The sequence below is a fragment of the Saccoglossus kowalevskii genome, chromosome 14 (genome assembly GCF_978046115.1).
Source record: "Saccoglossus kowalevskii chromosome 14, keSacKowa6.1, whole genome shotgun sequence".
Taxonomy (NCBI): domain Eukaryota; kingdom Metazoa; phylum Hemichordata; class Enteropneusta; family Harrimaniidae; genus Saccoglossus; species Saccoglossus kowalevskii.
Window position 1 is genome coordinate 32,892,387 of NC_140654.1, and position 26,687 is coordinate 32,919,073.

The 26,687-nt window shown below is 32.6% G+C and overlaps 2 protein-coding genes across 7 annotated transcripts; one reads left to right on the forward strand and one right to left on the reverse strand.

Annotated features, from left to right (window-relative positions):
* Positions 1-287: 287 nt before the first annotated feature.
* LOC146734687 (uncharacterized) lies at positions 288-19,949 on the forward strand. 5 transcript variants are annotated; one of them, XM_085508158.1, is made up of 20 exons: positions 288-1,975; positions 3,255-3,375; positions 3,503-3,620; positions 3,891-3,938; positions 7,155-7,252; positions 8,070-8,138; positions 9,043-9,213; positions 9,428-9,480; positions 9,653-9,693; positions 9,813-9,857; positions 10,083-10,133; positions 10,588-10,632; positions 12,191-12,253; positions 12,921-13,201; positions 13,415-13,497; positions 13,807-14,018; positions 14,181-14,250; positions 15,050-15,144; positions 17,050-17,123; positions 17,978-19,949. In XM_085508158.1, the coding sequence occupies exons 2-20, from the start codon at positions 3,259-3,261 to the stop codon at positions 18,011-18,013; spliced, it is 1,770 nt and encodes a 589-aa protein (XP_085364284.1). In that variant the 5' UTR covers positions 288-1,975; positions 3,255-3,258; the 3' UTR covers positions 18,014-19,949. The 5 variants fall into 5 exon arrangements, with proteins under 5 accessions (XP_085364284.1, XP_085364286.1, XP_085364287.1 ...); XM_085508160.1 differs by having other exon boundaries at positions 17,981-19,949; XM_085508161.1 differs by lacking the exon at positions 12,191-12,253 and having other exon boundaries at positions 1,014-1,975.
* Positions 19,950-20,314: 365 nt separating this feature from the next.
* LOC146734688 (uncharacterized) lies at positions 20,315-26,413 on the reverse strand. 2 transcript variants are annotated; one of them, XM_085508163.1, is made up of 11 exons: positions 25,610-26,413; positions 24,868-24,961; positions 24,633-24,720; positions 24,396-24,481; positions 24,139-24,241; positions 23,763-23,955; positions 23,467-23,594; positions 22,754-22,819; positions 22,058-22,104; positions 21,603-21,754; positions 20,315-21,122 (listed from the first exon to the last, which is right to left on the reverse strand). In XM_085508163.1, the coding sequence occupies exons 1-11, from the start codon at positions 25,632-25,634 to the stop codon at positions 20,920-20,922; spliced, it is 1,185 nt and encodes a 394-aa protein (XP_085364289.1). In that variant the 5' UTR covers positions 25,635-26,413; the 3' UTR covers positions 20,315-20,919. The 2 variants fall into 2 exon arrangements, with proteins under 2 accessions (XP_085364289.1, XP_085364290.1); XM_085508164.1 differs by lacking the exon at positions 20,315-21,122 and adding an exon at positions 21,884-21,925 and having other exon boundaries at positions 21,715-21,754; positions 25,610-26,312.
* Between the last annotated feature and the right edge of the window lie 274 nt (positions 26,414-26,687).

Consider the following 26,687-nt stretch of genomic DNA (forward strand, 5'->3'; position numbering starts at 1 on the left):
AAACTGGCTTGGCAATTCCCACCACCAATTAGATATAATGTGGACATATTTTAATACATGCAAGTATACTCACAACAATAGCCATGGAAATTTAGAGAATTTATTATATAACCTAGACAAAACAAATCAATATTTTCTTTGCTATAATGATACACTTTTCCCTATCTGTGTAACTTCATGCGGAAACCATATAAATGAGATTTAAAGTTCACAACTATCGATTTAGCAATATTAGGGATTCTCAACTTGTCCATGTTGGCTGCAGGATTTTGTAAAAAAATATTGTATTCACTGACATTTATTTTGTAGTTACATTTTTATGTCTACCATTGGGTCCATAGTATCTTTTCTTACTAATTTGACTACATTGTGTACTTGACGTTGTCCAGTACTGTATTCTCCAGCATAAATATCGGATTATTTGTGAGCATATGATTGTAATGTGAATAACGTGCTATATAATGACGCTATTTTCAGGACCTACCAGTGATTCAGAGTACCATTATGACTATATCCAGGACCGTTTATAACACTTAATTACTTGTCAGTGTCCGACTAATATATACAAAATGCGGTCAAGAAAACGTCAGAATAGTTAAACAGCTAAAAGTCAGTTGCCCGTGCCGGGAGAGCCGCAGAACCAGAACAATCTTTCAGCCGTCGCCGTCCACAGCATCGATGTGATTTTACATTGCATAGCAATGGACATTAAATACATCTATCCCGGTAAGCAATCGAATCATCAATCGTCATGAGTGATGTAACTGGTATTTCCATCTATTTGCTTAGTTGTCTGAAAGTGAATGTTGTCAAGTTCGAGAGTGTGTTTTACGTACAGTTATTTGCTACAATCAAAGATGATTTGAACGGGAAGTTAATTTTCGGCTGGTGGTATTGCCAAATTTTGGAGACGTTCCAGTAAGAAATTGTTATACATATCGAAAAACTTGATTGGAACATATATATTCAGCAAAAAACAATGTTACGAACTCGATATAATTGGAACAGTCCGATCCAAACGACCTGCGTCCTTGAAAATAGAGCAAAAAAAGCTCGAGGCCAAAAATAGAATAGGTTATTTATTTATAAGAGACGCCCAAAATTTGGGACGTGAATCACTCCGGTGACAACAAATCAGTGATAATAACCGAGGAGTGAGAGAGTATTTACCTCGGTGATAGCTACGGTACGGCAACCGAGGAGGGTCACGACTAAACCTTTTCATTTACCATACAATTATTTGTTTTTGCATTTAAAATTTGATTTCAATTACCATTTTCATGAGATTTTGACTTAAATTAAAATTTTAACTTGTATTTGCATTTAAAAGTTCATTTGCATTGGGATTTTGACTTGTATTTGCATTTAAAAGTTTATTTGCATTTAACATTTTACTTGCATTAGATTTTGACTTGTATTTGCATTTAAACTTAATTTACATTTAGATTTTGACTTGTATTTGCATTTAAAACTTAATTTACATTTAGATTTTGACTTGTATTTGCATTTAAAAGTTCATTTGCATTTAACATTTTACTTGCATTAGGATTTTGACTTGTATTTGCATTTAAAACTTAATTTACATTTAGATTTTGACTTGTATTTGCATTTAAAAGTTCATTTGCATTGGGATTTTGACTTGTATTTGCATTTAAAAGTTCATTTGCATTGGGATTTTGACTTGTATTTGCATTTAAAAATTCATCTGCATTAAGATTTTTACTTGTATTTGCATTTTGAAAAAGTTCATTTGCATTTTGAATTGCATTTGTATTTTAACTTTCACATGCACTTGCATTGAGATTTTGACCTGCATTGAGATTTTGACTTGCATTTGCGTTTGAATTTTCATTTGTTGCACTTTCACCCCTGACCCCTAACCTATACAGTTCGACCAATCGGCGAGTTCCATTTTGAAGATTGGTAAAACGTGTTCGTGTTGTGTATGTAAACCACTGTTCTGGATTAGGTATAGGTGAGTTAACACAATTTTGTTGTCGCGAGAGTACAAATACGAGTGCACGCCATTTGAGGCTGAATCGATTATTTATTTTTATAACGAGACGATCTATGTAATAACAGTTGATGAAGCCAGAAACCAATGTACATGGTTGCCGTTCTGTAGCTCTTGCTTTCACTTGTCGTTTCTTGTGTTTCCGTGTTTTTTTCTCTTGTTTTATTTGTTATTGTTGCGGTAGTTATTTTGTCCATTCCATCGTTGCGTGATTGACAGATCGTGTATGTCGGGATTCATCTGGTGTGGCAATAATCCCACGACGTTCAAAACTATAATTTACCCTGCCGGCGATAACAAAATGAACTGAAAATGACATTCAAGTCTGCTTCGTGTTCAATCTCAGAACAGTCACTCTACTAGGGTGACTGTGATCTCAGAAACCCAGATCTGCAACTTATTATTTGAATAAGTATTATATAAGGCTGGGTATGTTGGTCAACACGTCAACAGCCGGTAAACGGCCCCGACGAAGACATTGTAGGCCAATAATATTACTATAAAGTAAACCGCCACTCCGATGTTAAATGGGCGTAATTGGTGCGAAATTTTATCTTTACCGTTGAAAAACTGTGATTTGTACTATTTATTTACTATTTCCTGTGTTCAATAGTTTACAATTCATATATTCATATTTACAATTCATATATAGCGCCCTCATTTGGCAAGCTTAGAAATGCAGCAATACTATAGATGTACGAGTGTGGATGTACACAAAATGATAATTTATGTGTTGTCATATAATGATTAACTGATATAGATATAGAGTATTTCACGCTTGTGCCAACATTTGTTTAAATTTCAATACAATGATACATACAATGTATATTTATTATTATAATTAATTTTGTGTAGGCAAAAAATTTAAGGAAACCCACAATAACTCATGAATTGGGCATTTACAATATCATACCAATCATGGTCATTGTATTCCATCCCAAAATAATATGTTGCCTTTGTTACAGCTCTGTCTGTTCTTTCAAACGTGTTGATTCTATATAAGTAAATCTGCAAATATTGTTTATTAACCTTGACCTACAAATCACTCTCAATATTATGCTCAGAATGATGAATTAATACACAATATGTTAAGGGGTTTTGGATGTTATCATGAATATAAACATTTTTTTTATGTTATCTAATGTCTTTTATTGAGTCTAGTACTGTATATTTTATTTTAAGTTTTGGGAAATATTCCAACATGCAACTTCAACTAGATTAATTTTGTTTTGCTTCATAGTATTATGGATTTGGACCATGAGGGTATCCCTCGTGGTGGGTGTGGATGTGGCTGCAATCAGTACAGAAAAAGTGCCGCATCTAATAGATGTAGAACTTGCGAATGTGTGGCGAGAGATCATGTAAGTTCATGAATATATCTTTACAAAAGTATATTACACTTCAGGTTTTTGTCCTTTGTAATTTCAAAGACACTTTATTTGGCTATCGATAATTATGTGGTGCAATATGTCTGTTCGTATTTATTAGTGTGCTGGGTCATGTAAAAAATGCCGATGCAAAGCCTATGAAAATAATGTGGCCATTCCAACAGAGTGTGTTGTTTGTGGCCATGGAGTTAATCACCATACACCAGGGAAAAAAATCGGTGAGTTTCCCAGTTCTTTTTGTAAGCTGCAAAATATTATTTTTCAAAGTTTTTTAAAATAAAAAAAAAATATCTTTCACAAAAAAGATATGCATCATACAAATGACCAAGGTTTAACATTCTCACTCAAACTGCTGCTCTTCAAATACATACCCGGCATTGCATGTATTTGGGAGCTTTGGTTTGAATATTATAAGCATTAAACATAATACTAATTGTATAATTTTACCTAAAAGACAGTAATAGTAAAAATGTTTATTTTTTGTACAGTATCTTCTGGTGCTACATCTACAACTACATCTGCAGGAATGATGGATGGTGAGTATTTATGCATATTAATTAATTAATTTTCAACTTTCACACTGATATCTCAAGTACTAATCATCACATTTCAATGAAACTTTGTACATGGATGCTGTAGGACAATAGACAAACCTGATTAATCTGTACATATTAATTATCTAATTTGCATAATTAACCAATTCTAAGCTATCACACTGATATCTAAAGTACTAATTATTCCATTTCAATGAAACGTAGTACAAAGATACTCTAGGACAATGTACAAACCTGATTAGTTTGGGGTTAAAATCTGTTCATATTAATTCCCTAATTAGCATAATCATTCATAATTTATCCACTGATATCTAAAGAGCCATTCATTAGATTTTGATGAAACTTGGTACATAGATGATCTGGACTAATGCACAGATTTGATCAGTTTTGGGTACAAATCCATGCATATAATTAACCTAATTTGCATAATCATTAGTCAATTTTCGGCTTTTCCACTGATATCTCAGATACTGATCATCACATCTCAATGAAACTTGGTACATAGATACATAGAACAATGCACAGACAGATATGTGAAATAATAATTACGTAATTTGCATAATTAATCAGCTTTTGATATTTCAGGTACTATTACATCATTACACTTCAATGAAACTTGGTACATAGATGCCCTAGAACAATCCAAAGACCTGTGTGCATATTTATCAACTAATTTGCATAATTAGTTAATTTTTGGCTTTTACACTAATATCACATGTACTAATTAATTCCATTTCAATGGAATTTGGTACATTGATGCTCCAGAACAATGCACAGACCCGTTCAGTTTTGAGTTAGAATCAGATAATATTAATTACCTAATTTGCATAATAAATCATAAGTTTTGGTTCTAACCACATTTCAATGAAACTTTGTACATAGATGGTCTGTGACAGTACTTATTAGTCCCCGTTCGGACGCAGTCCGAAAACGGGGACTTATGTTTTGCCCTGTGTGCGTCCGTGCGTCCGTGCGTCCGTGCGTCCGTGATCACCTGTATCTCGAACATGCATGGACCGATTAAGTTCAAACTTCACTCATACATCACACATTATATGGGACATATGCACATGCATTTTTTTCATGATCCGATTAACAATAGCCGAATAGCGGCCATTTTAAGGCCGAAAATGCATCAAAATCGCACATTTTCACCATTCCGGACCCGGATCTCAGTTATGCATGGACGGATTTTGTTCAAATTTGGTACATACATTAAACATAATAGGACCTTGATGCACGTCATTTTTTTTTTTGGATCGGGTTCGAAATGGCTGACTGGCGGCCATTTTGTTTTAAAGAATTCAGTTCTGGATCCGTATCTGAGACATGCTTGGATTGATCGAGTTCAAACTTCACACACACAAGGTACATCATGTCACAAATATGTATGTGCATTTGTTTCATGATCTCATTAACGATAGCCAAATGGCGGCCACTTTAAGGCCGAAAATGCATTGAAATCGCACATTTTCACCATTCCGGACCCGGATCTCAGTTATGCATGGACGGATTTCATTCAAATTTGGTACATACATTAAACATAATAGGACCTTGATGCACGTCATTTTTTTTTTCGGATCAAGTTCGAAATAGCCGACTGGCGGCCATTTTGTTTTAAAGAATTCAGTTCTGGATCCGTATCTGAGACATGTCTGGATTGATCAAGTTCAAACTTCACACACACAAGGTACATCATGTCACAAATATGTATGTGCATTTGTTTCATGATCTCATTAACGATAGCCAAATGGGGGCCGCTTTAAGGCCGAAAATGCATTGAAATCGCACATTTTCACCATTCCGGACCCAGATCTCAGTTATGCATGGACAAATTTCATTCAAATTTGGTACATACATTAAACATAATAGGACCTTGATGCACGTCATTTTTTTTTCGCATCAAGTTCGAAATAGCCGACTGGCGGCCATTTTGTTTTAAAGAATTCAGTTCTGGATCCGTATCCGAGACATGTCTGGATTGATCAAGTTCAAACTTCACACACACAAGGTACATCATGTCACAAATATGTATGTGCATTTGTTTCATGATCTCATTAACGATAGCCAAATGGGGGCCGCTTTAAGGCCGAAAATGCATTGAAATCGCACATTTTTACCATTCCGGACCCGTATCTCAGTTATGCATGGATGGATTTTGTTCAAATTTGGTACATACATTAAACATAATAGGACCTTGATGCACGTCTTTTTTTTTCGGATCAAGTTCGAAATGGCCGACTGGCGGCCATTTTGTTAAAGAATTCAGTTCTGGATCCGTATCCAAGACATGTCTGGATTGATCAAGTTCAAACTTCACACACACATGGTACATCATGTCACAAATAGATATGTGCATTTGTTTCATGATCTGCTTAACAATAGCGGAATGATGGCCATTTTAAGGCCGAAAATGCATCAAAATCACGTATTTTCACAATTCCAGAACCGGATCTCAGTCATGCATGGATGGATTTTGTTCAGATTTAGCACAATGTGTTGTACATATGCAGGTGCATTTCGGTCATGATCTGCTTTGAATGTATATGTCACTCAAATATGAACGGAACGGGGACGTGTCATTGACAATGACTTGTCTTAATTCATGAATCTTGGTACATATTTACTCTAACACAATGTGATGATCAAATTAGTTTTAGGTTTATATAAATCTATAATATTTACCTAATTTACTTTTCAGCTTTCCACTAATTTAGTTAGGATTAATCATCACATTATAATGAAACTTTGTACATGTGTACCTTGAAACAATATACAGACCTAAATCTAAGCATAATAATTGCTTAATTTGTATAATAATTCATTTGGTCCGTTGAAGTAATCCATGATTTGTTTAATGTTGATAAACATGCATATTGATTATCTATTATTAGCCTATTTCTTATATCTAAAAAAACAGATTTACCAAATTGAATTCATTGCAGAGGTGCTCTGGAACTAATTAAACTAAAAACCATGGATGAACAATCAAATGTATTTTCTGTATGTATTATAAATTTTGATAATTAATGTGAATCACATTTTTTTCATGCTATGCATTTCAAATAGCAATTTCAAATTGGTTGCCAAGCTTCTTGTTTGAAAAGCAAATCTTAAATTTTGAATTAATTTTAATGTATCTCCAATACTCTCAGCACACCGGAGTTCTTTCTAAGCTTTCTTTAATTATTATTCTAGAAACATGGGGAGATATTGCAAATAAGCAAAAAAATATTCGGGCCAAAAACTTAGCCAAACGAAGACCATGTCAGCGAGAACTTGTGAAATGTCCAAAGGTAATTAGTAATTATAAGCACTAATGTGTCCAGAAACATCTGATGTAGTAGATTTAGTAACTGTTTTAGCTCAACTAGATGTTGGCTGTTGTGGAACAAAATTCTTCATAAGGCCAGACTTTTATTATCCCATATTTCGCGAACCCGCCGAATGAACAGGAGCCGAAAATGAAATAAAAATAAAATTTTATTTCAGTGTAATTTTTACCGCTCGCCGCTTAACAAATCCAAGTTGCATTTGCGTGGGAGTATCATGATCAAAGTACCGAAGTCTCGCGCAGATGAGAAACAAGGTTATACATGGAATAACATTTTATTTCATTTCTTCTCTCCGATCAATGATCTCATTTACAATTCTTTGAGAATCACACAAATCTAATGAAAAAAAAGAATTAATTTTTTTTTTTTTTCGCCCTCCTCAAAAAAATTGCCTCATAAAAACTTGAGAAACAAGGAATAAAAAAAGTCTGGCCTAAATGACTATTTAAAACAACTATTTGAGATGCTTTCATATTTGGTGTGTCTTCCTTTAGATTTTTGGTAAACCAACAGTTTTGGCAGAAAAAAAAGACATATATGTAAGATGCTTCAGTGGTCAAATTAGTTTATATGTTAATGATCTGGCATAGATAAAACTTTCAGTTAATGTTAAGCAATAGTATTTAAATACAAACTGTAGATTTTTTCAGTCATCCAATATATAGGAAGCTAGTTTTGATTTGCCTACAGTCAAAGTCATACTTGGATGTACATGACTGTTGACAGTTTAAACCACCAATGACAATATATACTAGTACCTTATTTTCTTTTGTTTTAGACTCTGACAATCACAAAGTTGATGTTCGATGGGTCAAAGTACCGCAAATGCCCAGGTTTGAAGGTCTTGGTAAGTTTAATTATTTTATTTTTTTGGTCGATTTATATTTTTTGTGCACTATATTATTACCATTAGTTTCATGTGAGAAAGAAGTAGTTCACACATATCAACAATTAATTTTTTTTACTATGTTTATTTTCAGTTTAGTCACTGGTCACTTCAACATACAGTGTAACTCTAATTTTATTCACTTAATCACTGGAATTTAATAGGCCCTGTACTGGAAAATATACTTAAACTTTTTATCAGGCAGTGTCACCATACATTTAAGATTTTTATTTTGTGATATTTTTGTCCCTGTCAGGTGCAAATCAGGAAGGTGTGTTTTGGTGTCCATCTGTTTGTTCAGAACAGATTCAAAATGTTGTTTTTAAGACATGCTATTTCTGAGTGTATATATGGGCCAATCACATTTAAACATCATTCATACATCTCACAGTATGCACTTTTGTTCTATGATGGGTGAACACTAGCAGTTTATAATGTTGAAAATTTATTGATCAATCATACTGGAACTGTATGGACAAATTTAATTCAAATTTGGTACATTTGGTATATAATGCATGTGAATTTGTTTCACAAATCTGATTTTAAATGACTAAATCATTGCAAATTTGTTAATGAATATTATTCGCAGGCTTGCTTTAACTTATTGTGGTTGTGTATACATACATTGTGTTACACATATTCATGTTCTGATTCAAAATGTCTGGCTTGTATCTGTTTTGTAAAAATGCACCAGGTTCAAGGTTTTTTTGGAACTATAGATTTTAAACTTTTATTAATGCTAGCAGTCAGACCTCATTCACTATTTCATTCATTCAGTCTGTCATATTGTTTATTTAAAATGTTTTTATTTTTATGCTATATATGCTATATATAACAGGCACTAATATTCATGTTCTGTTTATAGGTCCCATTCAATCAGCCATTAACAGTAGAAAATGTAAAATCAAGCTGCTGTGATTACTTTCATATTCCTCAAATTACCGGTACCTCATGTAAAATTATGGGTGGGGTCTTAGGACCAGAATTCACTGAAGATTATCAAATACAGGGGAAAACTTGTTTTCATTTTTATAAGGTAATATAATGTTTTACATGAACAAAAACCACTCCAAGAAGGTATTTTCTGAGGGAAATAATTTTGATGGTCATTCATGTATTTAAACCTACATCATACATTTGTCAATTGCAAGGTGTTCATTGCCTTTTTTTGATGACCCTAAAATAACAAAATTTCATATTGAGAAGCTAACCTTTTACTTTTGAGTAACATTCATGTTATTCAATTTCAGGAATCAAAAGATGTAGATGAAGATGAAGATGACGATGATGATGATTTATTAAGGTATTAACTATATAGTTATAAGTAATGTGTGCAGCAATATTCATTTGATTTAAATAATGATATTATTTGGGGCACGTTTGAAAATTTGACTTTTATTCAAGATCAATCATAAAAATCTTTATTGTCTCATTGGATATTAAATCTAATACATTTTTCTTTTTCAACCCACAAGTTCTGAAGTTAATAGCAATAATCCATATGTGGTTGAAAACGGTGAGTATAGCATAAATTCAATGAGTATAGCATAAATGTTCCATGAAACTTGCCTTATTTTGTATGTAATAGCTTTCAAGATAAAATTTCATTTTGATTATTTTTGTTTCCGCTTACAGAACATTCAGCTTCAGCACAGCTGTTACATTTAAGTCAAACTCACGGTAAGAATGTTTTTATTTTGTCCTGATCTTATTATTGTGAATAAAGTACATTGAGGTGAGCAGAACAAATACTATTCAATTTGAAATGCTTTGGGAAGAAAATAACAGGCAATTCTCTTTTATTATTACATTATTCTAAACCAACATTGCATATACATAATACATAATGATGAAGTTTAGATGAATGTGTAAAAGGAATAAGCTAAGTTGTGGTAAATTATTTAGGTGTGAAAAGAAGATCCAACACCAAATCACTGGAAATAGAACAATTATCACGTAAGTTAAATTAAACCATAAAACAAATTAAGCAGAACAGAACAATTGGTGAAGAGGCAACAATCAATGCACAATGCCTCATCTAAATAAAGCATGGAATCACATTGTGGATGGCCTAAACTATTTATAATATTAAGATGTGGTTATTCTTGTCCTGAAAAGTCAGCATTCACTATTTGGTTTTTATGGATTCTGTTTCAGGGCTGTATTTTTGGCATGACTTGACTGATCTCATTCAGAAAATTGGCTCAAGTTTGAATAGCATGTCTTTCATATAAGTGTCTACCATAATAGTCATGAAGACATAATGTTTTGTATTGTATCGGCTGTCATAATAACCACACTAACTTTGCAATACTGCATGAATTGTTTTCTTTCACATATAATGTATCCTTTTCTTTGGCATGTCTGGTGTTTATCTCACCAAAGTACTAATGAACTTGTTGTATTGCAGATGTCAAGAGAGCTGTTCTTAGTGAAGATGTACCAAAGTCATCAAGTAAGCCATAATTTATTTGGATTATAGCCAGTCCAAAGACACTAGCTAGACAATACAGGGACAGGAACAAAACAACTATAAATGTTAGCAGACCATGAAGGATCATGTTTGCTGCTCACATAACAATATGGAGATTTTGTTTTACCATCAATGACCATGCGTGTTTCTGGAATCAGATCATTCTCGGTTATGATTATAGTCAACAATTGTAGTCATTGATGGTCAAAACATGATCGATCATGATCATGGATGTAGACACCCAGATGTTCAGTTATGTAATGATCTTCCACTTGAGCTTGCTCAGAGTAAACCTGAGCACCATCCTGAGCTTTAACTTGAGCTTGGATTATTAAACGAAGTTGGAGCGCAAAATCTGAGCAACTAGAATCAAATCATTGCCATTACACGATACCTCAGATGCTTGCATAAATAGAACAAGGTGCACCAAGAGATATCTATATATATTGCATTATCACTTTGTATGATTTGTAGAAACCCTCTCACTGACGCCTGTTAGCATTGATAATAACTTTGAATTTTGTACAATCCATGAGAAATATTGTCCAACAGAATCCTGAAATCAAATTTAGAAGATTTTTCTGATGTATTATAAACACTGTTGTGTGCATACAATAATGAAAATTCTTGGTATGTTTGATTTGGTGATTCACAACTATTTTCAATGCTTGCTAGCTTCACTGACTACCGTATTTTAATTTAATGAACATTAAAATGTATTGTTTCTATCACAAACCTGTGATTTTAGAGTCCTGTGAATATATGGTATCTCAAATATTACCGGTAATCCCTACTAAAATTAAACTTCCCCTTCAGTATCTAAGTAAGATGTGTTCTGCATTGAATACAAAGTTGGAATGCAACTTAGTGTACCAGTACATTGAAAGACTAATCAAATTGCTATTCTCTGAAAAGCTATTAATGTAGCAACAGGGGAAAACCTGAGTTAAAAATTGATCTGTCATTTATAATAACCTATACATCATCTGAAAGCTTGGGTATAAGTGAATACAGTATGTTTTCCCCTGTTGTTATGTCATCTTTTTCATACTTACTACTCCCATTATATTTTTATGCTCATTATTATGGGTTCAAACCATCAAGATGCAAAAAAAAAAAAATAATTAAGTTATTCATTATGATATTTCATTTTCCATTATATACTGAAAACATTCCTCTCCCATAATGCATTGCACATATGTGCAGTAACATGTTCAGTAGTTTAACAATTTAATTTGGCTCGAACTCAAATTGGTAACGTAATTTACTATTTTATAAGTTTCACATAAATTGTTGTTTTTACTGAGTACCTGCAAACCAATTTCATTTTTTTCTGCATGTTTCACTCACATCCAGATCGGCTTTATGTCATTTTATAAACATTATTGCAGATTTTATTTCATATAGTTGGATTATCAGTTAATATATTTTAGTAATCAATTTTGTTATTGTTTATTATTATAATTATTTGGAGCATGCAGCTGTTAAACAGAAGAAAATTGTTCTAAATTTAAAATTGAATTACTGTTTTGTTATGCAGTAGGGTTAACTCATTTCATGCAGTTTGGCAAAAGCCTGCAATGTACTCCTCTTGAGAAAAACTGTAAGTAAAATGTTGATTTAGAATACTAGTTATTACATTCTTTATCAGGTCATGTAATGAAATATAATTTCTTTTTCATTTACTTTTAATTATTAAGATTTTCCCAATAGCTCAGAGTGAGAAGGCTAGTCTTAACCCTGAGTTCTGTGTTAAACACTGGGAATTATCCCTGATAGCAACCCAATGTTTAGGTGAAAAGGTGTGAAAGCCATGTAAAACATAAATTACCACATATGATGCTGAACAGAATAGAGATTCAGCCCACTGATAAGAAATATGTACAAAGTAGTCTTAAGTGCCCTCCATTTGTCAGCAAGTGTGAACAAGGCTATAGATACATAAAGAGAGACCTATATAGTGATTATTGTTAAATCTGCTACATTTATTATATTATCATTTGCATGCCAGTTCCTAGCATTAATATAGATGGTGGAGAGCATATAGTAGATATAATATAATAAATTTTAACTACTTTATTTTAGTATACAGTTTATTTTCATTGATTTTGCTGAATGTAAAATATAGGAAAAAAGGTATATTCGCTGAATTTTATGAAAATAATTTAGTGAAAATAATGAAAAAAAATTAAAAGCAAACATAAAGCATTTTACAGTATATGGAAGTGTGAATTAACTTGTATGTTTGTTTTTGAATATTTTATCACTAGATTCTACTGGTTCCCTGTATTTAGTGCAAATAACATCTGATGGGATAAAATGGAAGGAAACCTCCTTTCCCATCAAATACAGAGTAACTTCCTTAATTGGAGAAGGGGGAATGAGAAACTGTTATAACTGTGACTTGTTGTCATCAAATGTGTTGGACACAACTCTGGCCTATGTGGTTAAGACTTACAAGGATTCAACAATAAGAACAATGTATGAAATCCACTATAAGCCGCATTTATCAAAATCGAAGAATGAAGCTATCATCTCTATGACTAAAAAGGTAAAGACTTTTTCCTGTATTGCTGGTTTTTAGCTATACTACTAAGTGTAACTTTTTAATAATATAGTGAATTGTAACCATTATTTTCTCAATTAAATTATCATATATCTAGTCATTAACTTTTTTTTGTTATTATTAGGAAAGTTTTTCAGCTCTTAAAATTAATTGGCTGTGGAATGGGATCTAATTTTGATCATATTCTTTTTCATACAGGAAGTGCAATCTCAAATGTCAGCAAGAATGTTGTCTTTAAATTTCAAAGACGTCATCCCAAAAGAGTTTGGAGAAGCGCCAAGGTATTATCAAATGAGATGTGATATACATTCAGTAATTGTATTACAAGTACCATATGCAGTATTATCTTCATGTTGTAAACTTTGTTGTGATTAATTTCCTGAAAATCTTAATGGTTCTAGTGTCAGACTTACCTTTACTGATCAATTTATTTAAAATTTTCATAAACACATCATGCAACATATTCTGGCGTCCACTCAAAGATGTGAAATGTTGTCATTACAAGTTGTGAACATGAATGAAAAGTGATGATAATGTAGATTTTTTTAATGTTATTTACTGAACACATTGTTGTTAATGTTTCTTATCAGAATCATTCCATGTTATATGATACAAGACAACAATAGTCATCATGTGTACGTGTTAGAAGAAAAATTAAAAGGAAAATTTGTTAAGTACATGAATAATGACGGAAGAGTATACAAAGATTTAATTGAGACAGAGCATGGCAAAAAAATATCAGCTTTTTGCCATTTTGTATATCATAAGTACAACCGTAAATTGATGGTGGCTGATCTGCAAGGTTTGTTTTATTTTTAAATTTATTAATGAATCATGATGTGTAGATGATTGTATGTTGCTGAACACTGCTTGACGCCTTTTCAAATCTTGGTAGTATTTTATTGTCCTATATTTCTTTAATAGAACAAATAGTACAGACTGACATGTTAATGTTTTGTTACAGGCGTTGGTCTCTCACTGACTGACATTTCAATGGCAACTTGGGAAGTTGGTGATTTGGAAACACAAGAACTGTAAGCTTATGTTTTGTACCGTCACTATCTCATTATGTATAGTGAAGTTATTAAAATATTTTTGTTTACTTCTTGTTGGGTTCCCAAAAGTTTTAAGGTTAAACACATATTTGATTATTTACATATAGTTATAGTACTTTTTTTTTATATATATTTTCACTCGCAAAATCTACACTAAATTATTATTTTATTATTATTACATAACCAAAATAATATGTGCTAAGCATTAAGTCACAGTACTCTGCTTATACTGTTCATCAGTTATATTACATATTATTATACATCTGTCACCGTAACGCCATAATTTACAGCGTGTTGTAATTTTGCGGTATTTTACAGGGTATTTTCATCCTTCCATATATATGGAAATGTGAATTCCAAATATGGTATGATTGCGCGCGTAAGCGTCCTCTAATAATAAAAACAAACATGGCTGCCACCGGGGTTTGGCTGGACTCGATCCACACAAAGAAGTTAGCAGATTCTGTTTTTGGATTTCTGCATTCCCATGATGTATCTTAGGAAGTAAAAGATGTATAATAATAAGGTTATTTTGAAGATACCTCAAAGTATGCACTCAGACAGTATGCTGTTGCACTGTACTGTCTTCTTGCATACTTTGAGGTATCCTCGTAATAACCTCATATTGTATTTCATAGTTTAGCACTACAATATATAACCTTGTAAATTAACATATTTTGCCTCTCAGAATTATACCTTGCCATTCCATTCACTCATTTCTAGAATATGCAACCACAATAGTTACAATCAAAATAATTGTTAAATTTTTTTATGCTAGGTACTTTGGATGTGACAACATGTCACAACAAGCTTTAAACAATTTTTGCCAGGAGCATACCTGCAACAGCTATTGCAGACTCTTGAAACTGAAAGGTATATTTAGTTCATTTATGTCTTTATAAAAGTGAGTAACAGAAGCTATACATACATGTACACTAGTAATCTGCTAATGTTGACATTGTACATATGTAAATCACCCTAGCTCTGAAAATGCATTATTCTGGTAGTACAGGAAATAAAGATGAGATTATGTTCATCATGGAGGTATAAACAGTTTATACCTCCATGGTTGGATACACTTTCACTATTTATAAGTGACTATCCCTTACAAAAGTTTCCTATAGGATTTTTATAATCTTATAGGATTTTAAAAAATCCTATAGGACTTTTCATGAAATCCTATAGGACATGTATAGTCCTATAGGACTTTATGTAAATTCCTATAGGAATCAACAAGTCCTATAGGACTTTACACTGCCAGTCCTATAGGACTGGTGTGTGAGATCATAAGTCCTATAGGACTATACAATTCCTATAGGACTTTACACTGCCAGTCCTATAGGACTGGTGTGTGAGATCATAAGTCCTATAGGACTATACAATTCCTATAGGACTTTACACTGCCAGTCCTATAGGACAGGCGTGTGAGATCATAAGTCCTATAGGACTATACAATTCCTATAGGACTTTACACTGCCAGTCCTATAGGACTGGTGTGTGAGATCATAAGTCTCATAGGACTATACAATTCCTATAGGACTTTACACTGCCAGTCCTATAGGACAGGCATGTGAGATCATAAGTCTTATAGGACTATACAATTCCTATAAGACTTTACACTGCCAGTCCTATAGGACTGGTGTGTGAGATCATAAGTCTTATAGGACTATACAATTCCTATAGGACTTTACACTGCCAGTCCTATAGGACAGGCGTGTGAGATCATAAGTCTTTTAGGACTATACAATTCCTATAGGACTTTACACTGCCAGTCCTATAGGACTGGTGTGTGAGATCATAAGTCTTATAGGACTATACAATTCCTATAGGACTTTACACTGCCAGTCCTATAGGACTGGTGTGTGAGATCATAAGTCTTATAGGACTATACAATTCCTATAGGACTTTACACTGCCAGTCCTATAGGACTGGATATTTCTACATGTAGAGTAAGTTACCTAGATTCATATCACTCCCCTACAAAAATATTGTATACTATCATAAGATGTCAACATTTTTTTCAAATTGAACTTTAGTCAATCTCATTACAATCAGTTGTATTGTACGGCATGTTTTTTATTGCATTTATATTTGTTTTTATCCATCTTGCATCTTCAAAAACTCCCAGTATATTAAGATAAAATTTTACTTAATCAGATTGATATACGTTATTTCTATAGACTTTTAAAAGTGTTGTCAGCACATTTTTAAAAAAATATAAACAAATACTGATGAAAAATCATTTGTAAAAAATTAAAAATATCCATTTTTAGTTTAATTTCCTTTCAACTTTCCAAATGTCTATTTTTATCACACAAAAACAGATAGTCTCTAGTTTTTCACTGAATTGTTAAAACTTCATAAAAAGATTTGAGTAATTTTAGAACAAATAACATAGACATGCACCTCAAATTGTTTTATTTTCACTTGTGATCTATGTTTTTCTTTGCTATGTCCTAAACCTGAGGAGTTGTCACGCAACACGTGTTTGAATTTGATGTAAATAAACAATCTGTTGTATATGCCACTTAGGACTCAAGTTTCAAGGACACGCTTGCGACAACCCCTCCGCTTTAATATGTCGAGCACAAAGAGAACTTTCAAAAATTTAACAGGGACTACCAGTATGTCATTTTCAATGACTTGTTTATTATGTTATATTTCTTGTTTCTCATTTGTGATTAGATTAAAACTATTTGTTACGATTATCTATTTGTATGTTTACAAATTGTCTGCGGTTAGGTCGGTTATTACTACTTTACCTATCTATTTCTACAGACATGGAGCCACTTGTGGATCTTATTGATGAGCAATTAAAAGGTGAAGGTTTGGACTGTGAGTCAAACATTATTGTAAGTACTTCTCATGATTGTATTATGTTTTATTATAATATTTTGATTATGTGTTATAGAGCTGTGTGTTAAGTTATTGCATTCCTGATCACCCCCAACCAGCATTGAGCATTTAATTGGTTCTTCTATGCAGCTCAGTCCCATAATGTACCTGGTAATCAATAAACACTTGTAAAATTGACAGTGATGATTGTATGTTGTACATGTCTTCTTTTTTGAATTTGGGCAAAATGGAATGATTTATTGTTCAGAACTTTTCTCAAATATACTTGCAAATTATTGTGTACCATGTACACCTTTAAAACTTAATGGCACTATTGCCGTAAGGGTTAAATCTTATTACACCTTCAAATGTAAAAGTTGAATGACTAGCATGAGTCACAATTGTTTATAAAGATCAAGAACTGTTTCTTGCAGTTTCCATACCTAGATCAATTTCATGCTCATCATATAAATACCATATGTTAACAATGGTACAGAGGCTAGCATGTTTGTCTCATATCAGAGAGATTGTGGGTTTGTAGCAGTATACAGTTTGCCCTGCTTTCTAAACACATGGTAACATAAACATTTGTCGAAAGTGTAATAACATCAATGTCCAGAAAGAAAATCATAGCATAGGATACAATCTATAATATAAGCTTTCGGTCATTTATATTATTTCATTTGAACTGTGGTTTAAATTTAAAAAAAAAATTGCTATATAGGAATGGCCTCAATTTTTGTATATGATATACCTGCTAAATTGTGATGAATCAAATAGAATGACGGGACTGTTATTTTTAATTCATTCAACATGCTACAAGCAAAATAAAGATAAAGATTCTTATTTATACACATATTATTTTTCAAAGCAGGGTTTCCGAAGTCCAGATAAGATCGTTGATTGAGTTCTCAGTACAACGGAACAAATCTTTATTACTTGACGCCTGATTTACACTGGTGCCTGGATCTGAAGAACCATTCACAATCATTGAATTTCAACAAAACTATAGTGCTCCACTCCACATATGTGATTAAATTTGTGTTGAAACTATGCATGTTAATTGCCTCATCTGCCAATAAAAGTCAGTGTATAGTTGCTAGGGTATAACCTACAGACATAAGTTTGTGATTGAGGTCTGTGAAGGTTTATTATCAATTTGCATAATAATTACCCGATTTACAGCTTTTGGATACAGTCCAAAACTGTAGAATGGAACGATCAAGTTCAAATTCACACATTAGACATTATATTGGAAAATTGTTCATGCATTTTTGTTGCAATATCTAATCCAAAATGGCTGACCGACAAAGGCTGACCTTTGTAAATGGTTTTACAGAAGTAAACAAATCTCAGCTGACAAACTTATTGTTTATTTCTTTACCATGTTTTTGTTGCCTCTAGTACACTCTGCATTAGAAAGTCTTTGATTTCATTTTCTAAATAACTCTTTAACTGTTCAAAATGTGCATTTTCCAACCTTTGTACCTTTCAAATACAATACTGAGAACCAAATAACTACTAAACACATACCCATATGTTTCTATTATTAGTCCCGTTCGGACGAAGTCTGAAAACGGGGACTTATAATTCGGTCTCCGTCTGTGCGTCCATGCATGTGTCCGTCTGTCCGGAGTCATACTTCAGAATCCTTTGGACCGATTCAGTTCATTCTTTGCATGTGCCTAGTACTTTATGTGGGAAATATGCACATGCAGTGGTTTAGCGATTTGATTCAAAATGGCCGACTGGCAGCCATCTTGTTTTTTGAAAATGATGTATTTTGGACATGCTTTGTCAGTTTTCATTCAAACTTGGTAGATGTTAGAATACATGTCCATGACAATTTCTTTCGCAATTATATCAAAGATGGATGACTGGCAGGCATCTTGTTTTTTTTTTTAAATGTGGTATCTTGGAATGCTTTGTCAGTTTTCATTCAAATTTGGCACATACTTTATACATGTTAGGATACATGTCCATGACAATTTGTTCCAAAATCGGATCAAGGATGGCCGATTGACAGCCATCTGATTTTTTGGCCTTACTACTATATTTCCAAGATTTATGTACCATTTTCATTCGTATTTGGCACATACATCATACATGTCAAATTGTTTCATAATCAGATCAAAGATGGCAGAATAACGACTGTTTTTATTTTTGGCCTTATTACTATATCTCTGTCACCCATGTATCATTTTCATTGATATTTAGCATGTCATAAATGTATACATGTACATGTCAATTCAATTTGATCAAATATGGCTGACTGGCGGCCATCTTGTTTGTTTAAAATGTGACAACTTGGACATGCTTTTACTTGTGATCTATGTTTTTTCTTTGCTATGTCTTAAACCGGAGGGGTCGTTACACAACACATGTTCGAATTTGATGTAAATAAACAATCTGTTGTATACGCCACTAGAAACTCTAGTTTCAAGGACATGCTCGCGACAACCCCTCCACTTTTATATGACAAGCACAAAGAGAACTTTCAAAAATTTAATGGGGACTGTGTAATTTTATTTTAAGTCCAGTTCCTGATATGTTATATATTCTAAAACATTTTACCACATCAAATGTTGGAAATATCGCTGAAATTGTTATGGAATTTGTTTTATATACGAGATACATACTCATAGTATTACATGAATAAAATGACACATTTGTTTAAACAAACTCCATTTTAATGTGTTACATATTCATTGAAATAAATTGTTCATGCAAGTGAATGTGTTTGTTTATTGATCTCAGAAGTACACCTACAAACTGTTGTAATTTGTTATTAAATAGCGTGTCAAACTTGGTTAGAATAAATCCCTTATTTTATTGCTACCTTATTGTGACTTGTGTGGAATACATGTATGTTAACCTGCACTGTTTTTAAGTCTCTGCTGAATGAGTCCAAAACATTGATTTGTTTTCATTTGACCTTCAGCAACATTAATTATATTCTATCAACATCTTTCATTGTTTACAATTAAGAGTATAAAAACTAGACAGGGACTATGTCATTGACAATGACTTGTCGTACACTAAACTGCACCCTTACTAGTCATTGTGTAAACATAACACCAACCAATAGTAGGTAAATTAGCTATAAAGAAATGTGGCATAGTCACAAGATATATTGTTTATTAATAGGCTAACATTCTGGAACACAAGTGAAGGACAGAATTTGTACATGAATTAATCATATTGGAGATTTCAGTAATATCGACTTTAATCACTGGCAATTAATACATGGGAAATAAACTTCTGTCAATAAATATAATCAACTTGAAATGATCAGATTAGGGTATAGTGGCTTTATAAGATTGACACAAAAATGAAATGACTGATTCGATGACCATACATGAACACTGTAATTCAGTTTTGAATAGTTAAACTAGGTAACTGCCATCTGAAGTAAACTAATTTTAAAAACTGTAAACAAATAAATATTAAACTGTGTCCACTACTGCAGACTGATAAAAATATACCTGATTAAATCCTGTGATCAGTTTAAACTAATTTTGACTGATGGTGAATCAAACTTTACAAAAAACTGCTACTCGCCGAAAGTCACTTCAGTTTCAGATGACTATATATATATACCACTTTATTGTAACCAGTCAAAATTGGTATTTTAGAAATCTTCAGGTTTAAAAAATATAGATTGACAGTGAACTAAGAAAGTTTACATACTGTTCACTAATACTAAAAACAAATAATTTTAGACAGATTTTGAAGTATTTTCACCACAATATGTGCTTAAATCAGCATTCTGTTGAATTTGAAGGTAAAACCATGGCTAATGGTTTATACTATCTATGTACATGTTGACGCAAAATGATCTCTAAGTTCAAGATAACATTCTCTTGCATTTGAAATGTTAACATCCAAATTTAATTGTTTAACTTTCTCTCTAAAATCTTCCGGTAGATAACCATCTGTATGTTCATAAAAATTGTGTCTTCTTTCAATTTCATCAATGTCTGACTGACGAGGTTTGAAACCACATTCAATTCCCCCTAAAATAAATAAAGGTAATCGATAATATGTGGTGCCTGTATGAATCAATTATTGGAATTTCAGAGTATTAAGTAGTGGTAATCTGATTGGTCCTTGCAAGCAGTATCACAAAATACGCCAATATCTAAAGTTATTGCTGGTTTTACACAATATGCCTTGAACTATATTAATTTTAATAACTCTTGTAGTTTCAGATAATGAGAGCAACATAATTTCAAAATAGACAATTTCTTTTATGCAAATCACTGCTCTACTATGTTTTGAATCTGTGCTCATAACAAATTAAATGAAAATGACTACAGTCTTTTAATAAATCTTATATTCCAGGTCCACTTATCAGATATATCTCCTTCCTATATATTGAACAATATGTCAACTGACATTGCATATATAACAGTTCCCATGCCCAGAATAAAGTCGTATTGCTTTTTAAAAATATACCGGTACTCAATTGTATTATTATAATAGTTCATATTCACCATGATTCTCAGGGAAATTATATATGTCCTCAGGAATACCACAAGGTCTTAGGACTCTATTTTGTTTACGTATACGATGTGTGTTCCATTCATCTACAAAATCATCCAACTCTTTCTTAATCAAAGGCATATATACAGCTGTGAGGCACATTCTAAGAGGAAAACAGCAAGATACATAGACTGTTTCAAGATGTGTTCAAATTGACTGACAGAGGAAAGCTGCAGAATGATTTGTATAGGTAATTATAATAATTTAGGTAGTAAGATAAAGGCATGTATACCTGCAGCCATAAACCAGTTATCACAGCAACCAAAGCTTCTACCTACATAATGTTTACATCATGATTAGGACACACAGTAATACAAATTTCATACAGACACTTCTACAATTTACACATTGTTGAATGAAATTGGAGACACTTAGGAGCCGAAAAAAGCAACATAATGCATCATACCTGTCGTTGCTGATATCAGGGTCATAAAGTTCACTGCATTCCAGGTCCTACAGGTGATGAGTGTGATATTTAATTATTTGGTAGGGTGTCATTAAATAAATGATAACTGCATAACTGTGAATTTTACCACTTTGGTACAGATATATCATAATATATCACAATTTGGATTGTTGGCCTAGGGTAAAAAATATTGTCATAGTAGCCAATTGTTGATGCCAAGTAGATTTTTTTTTCTGTTGAGACAAACTATTTCACAAAAACTGTGAATTTGTAAATGTAAATAAAACTTCAATGATTGAAAAACCTGTTTTCTTATCAAACAAGTGTTCCAACAAACAATTCATAAAATACTTTGTGGATTTGTCTAAAGTACTACATTGATTGGTAATGGTTTCATACTTTCTGAACTCGTGGAACAATTCTGCTCACCCGTTTATGCATATATTATTTAACACTTTCTCAAAAACAGATTAACAATGGGGCAAAAAAAACCCATAAACTATTAATTAAAAACTAACAATGATTAATTGTATACATATTTTAACACAAAATAGTGCCAGTGTTATATTTGTTAAAATATGTACACATGTAAAAAATGCGCAAGTTGCATTCTATTTTAAACAGCAATCACTATAATGGTATTAAACTAGTCACCTACCCCTTGCATACATACAACAATTTTTAGTATAATCTCACCTTGAATTCATCTATCCAATATTGAGCATTGTATTTTCTTAGCTGTGCCCACCAGCTTTCTATACACTGTTAAAATAGTGTGAAGTAAAATAAATTAAAACAACCCTGTTTATGGATAAATCACATACAGGTGTGCTCCCAGGCATTAGAAAACAGAAAATTATTAATCCTTTTTTTTCAATTATTGTTGGTGGTGATATCTGCTTTCTAGACCCTGATAAGTATCATGAAACAGCTTTAACCATAATTTAATTATAAAGAAAGATAAATAGAAAAGACACTGTTCAAAGCACATGCTTTATAAATTTATCATACAATGTCTCAGAATGATTCTGTGCTTACCAATATACCGGTAATCACACAAATGTCACATGTGACCATCCATTATAAACACTTATTTAGTTTCTCATAATGATGTACTATTATTATGATAGTAGGTGTAGTATGATGACACATGATGGTACATTTTTCATTCAAGCTGTCTGTCTGAATATAATGTTATGTCTCTGCAATTATTGCACATGATTAATAAGCAGTTCTTTACAGCTATCTACTAGAATTGTAAATTGTGTATTCCATGCTTAATGTTTATAATATACACAAGCATTAGTCATTCAATTTCTCATGGTTCATAACAGTAAGATTTACACACGAACAATCATATACAAAAAAAATGTGATATATACTGGTGAGGAAATAACTAAGTTGCTTACTTGATTGGTTATTGAAGACCCGTATACATGTACATCCTTGACATCCGTATTTCGATGCAGAAACATCTGACATTGAGCAAGTAGACCAACTTCTGTTCCGGCATCAGACCGTGTTCTTCTTGGATAAACTAGGAATGCATTTATGATATCACTGATATCAGCTTTGTAGCTTTAAAAAGTTAAAACTGTCTAATAACTATCCATGTCACATCAATTAGTGTAGATGAACAAGAGATTATTTTCTATCAAGATGCCATATTATCATTATGTTAATTTCAATAAAACAAATCAATTACCATTTTCTGCAATTACAGTTTCCCAAAAATAGAGTGCAATACGATTTGGGCTTTTGTTAGAAAGGTGTACTCTCATCCACAAGATTTTTCTTGAAAAGGAATCAATGCATCCATGTACTGCAAAGGGAAATTTATTCCGTTTATATCCAAGCAATTTGTCATAGCCGTCTAAATGCCAAGACCAGTTTGGTCCCTACAAAGAATATAAAAGGTATACCAGATGCCTAAAATTACTATGTGTTCAAACAGTAGAACATGCAATTTAATAGCATAATTAAGTTATAATGTTTGATATGGAATAAATGTGATTTTTTTAAGAAAGCATTTTTTATGAAATGCATTGGTAGCAACCAGTAAATTACTTGTATTTAGTTACCTTTGAAAAAAAACGTCGCCTTTCCCCTATCTGTAATCTGCCACAGCGTCTTTTAAGCATCGCACTATAGTTCTGCTCCACCATGATAGCTTCAACTTGATCTCTGTGAAACAATTAAATGCAGCAATATCATTATTTTGAAAATACGATATAACATTAGGAAAACAATGAACAGTTACATGGAACAACAATTTTCATATCTATATACTAGACACAATATTATGGATGTCAACATCATATGTCATGAATGAAGATACCTTTTAACTAGCATATGGTGATGTTGTCTCAATCGCTGGTACATTCTTTTTATTCCAACAAGTTTTCTAGCTGTTTGCAATTCTTTCTGAAAAAAAAACAAAACATTCATATGCTGTGTCAAACTATACTCAATTATAATAAAGTACAAAATGTAGTTTGTTTAGTATAACATTATTTTATCCGACCTCATACATCATATGATTGTTTAAATTATTATGATGAAAAACTATGCTTACTTGCACTGCTCTTCGAACATTATCAGGTGTATATTCTCCATGCCTTTTAATATTCCAATCTTTCAAGCGTCTTTTTAATGTACTAAGACTAAAAACAATTATTAAGAATTGAAGAGAAACAAAGATTATTCTTTATGTGCAGAGTAAATGATTACACATTTCTAACATTTAGACATACTAACTTAAAGATAAAACAATCCAATGTCTAGCAGTAAAACCCATAAACATTTATTACCTCCAGGAAACACAGTAATCTTTTTGCAAATACAACAACAGTGTCATGTTGTCTTTACCGCGCTCCACAAGTGTTCGTAAATAATCTTCCATGTCTGAAATAAAAAAAAAATATGTTGTATTTCAAATTTATTCCAAGTGACTTGATACCGAACATGCCAGTGTTCTTATTAGTTACATTTAACGGCAACGGTCAAAAGCATCAACATATTCATTACGTGATAACACTTCATAATATACACGTAAATGTAGTATTTTGATAATCTTGACACCAGAGGGCGTAAAATCAATAATAAATGTTACCGGTAATTTTGCATTACTACCCATTCTCCGGGCACAGTCGACTGGCCACCGTCACCACTAAATCTTTATACATATTATAGTAGTATTAATTTAAGAATGGACTAAATATCACTGAAATATTGTTGATATACTCCGTTCGTATTTAACGTATTGCCTGTCGATTGTAACATAACACTCTCCAACACTGGCGGATTCATCCAAGTACTTCACATTACGGCTGGTAGCCCTGCGTACAGTGCTGTGTGTACGGGGACGCGTTCGGTTGATAGATGTCCCCACTATCAACCGAACGCGTCCCCTTACACACAGCACTGTACGCAGGGCTATACGGCTGGCAGCCTTGTCTATGAATTTCAAATAAGTACAATGCATCAAACTCGCCATCAATATAAGCGTGTATTCTTGAAATGCGCTCACGATAAAAAATTATGTTAACTCACCTGTACCTAATAGTTTTGCATCCATAACCAGCACAGTAATAATATAGATAACACGAATACGCTTCGCTACTCTGAGGTGCGAAAATGGAACTCCCCTATTGGTCGAGCTGTATAGGTCATGGATCAGGGGTCAAGGGTCAAAGCGCAACAAATGAAAATGCAAGTCAAAATCACAATGCAGGCCAAAATCCCAGTGCAAGTGAAAGTGAAAATGCAAATGAGAGTCGAAATACAAGTCAAAATCCCAATGCAAATGAACTTTTAAATGCAAATACAAGTCAAAATCTCAATGCAAACGAACTTTTAAATGCAAATACAAGTCAAAATCCCAATGCAAATGAACTTTTAAATGCAAATACAAGTCAAAATCTCAATGCAAATGAACTTTTAAATGCAAATACAAGTCAAAATCTCAATGCAAATAAAGTTTTAAATGCAAATGCAAGTCAAAATCCCAATGAAAGTGAAAATTCAAATGCTAGTTACGGTAAAATCTCAATGCAAATGACTTTTTTTAAATTCAAACACAAATCAAATCCCAATGCAAATGACTTTTTTTAAATTCAAACACAAATCAAATCCCAATGCAAATGAACTTTGAAATACAAGTCAAAATTCCAATACAAGTATAATTCTAAATGCAAGTCTCAATCATTTCTCAATGCAAAAAAATTCAAGTCAAAATTTCAGTGCAAATAGACTTTTGAATAGAAATGTAAGTCACAATTTTAATTTAAGTCAAAATCTCAGTGAAAATGCCAATTGAAATTAAATTTTAAATGTAAAAGCAAATAATAGAATGGCAAACGAAAAGGGGTAGTCGTGACCCTCCTCGGTTGCCGTACCTAGTATTCGACAATGAATATCGTCTAAACAACGCACATACAATGACACTTGTCTTGATTTACACACTTTCAATGCTCTGCAATTCGCTACAAATAATGGTGTAAGTAAGATGTCAGTAATCGGATTCCACCTGAGTTACTTCATACACCCGCGGCGATATCTAAACTATTGTCGTACAACGCCACAAAGTATTAGTTGCTCACTCATGCGTGTCGACTGAGGGCGCACAAAT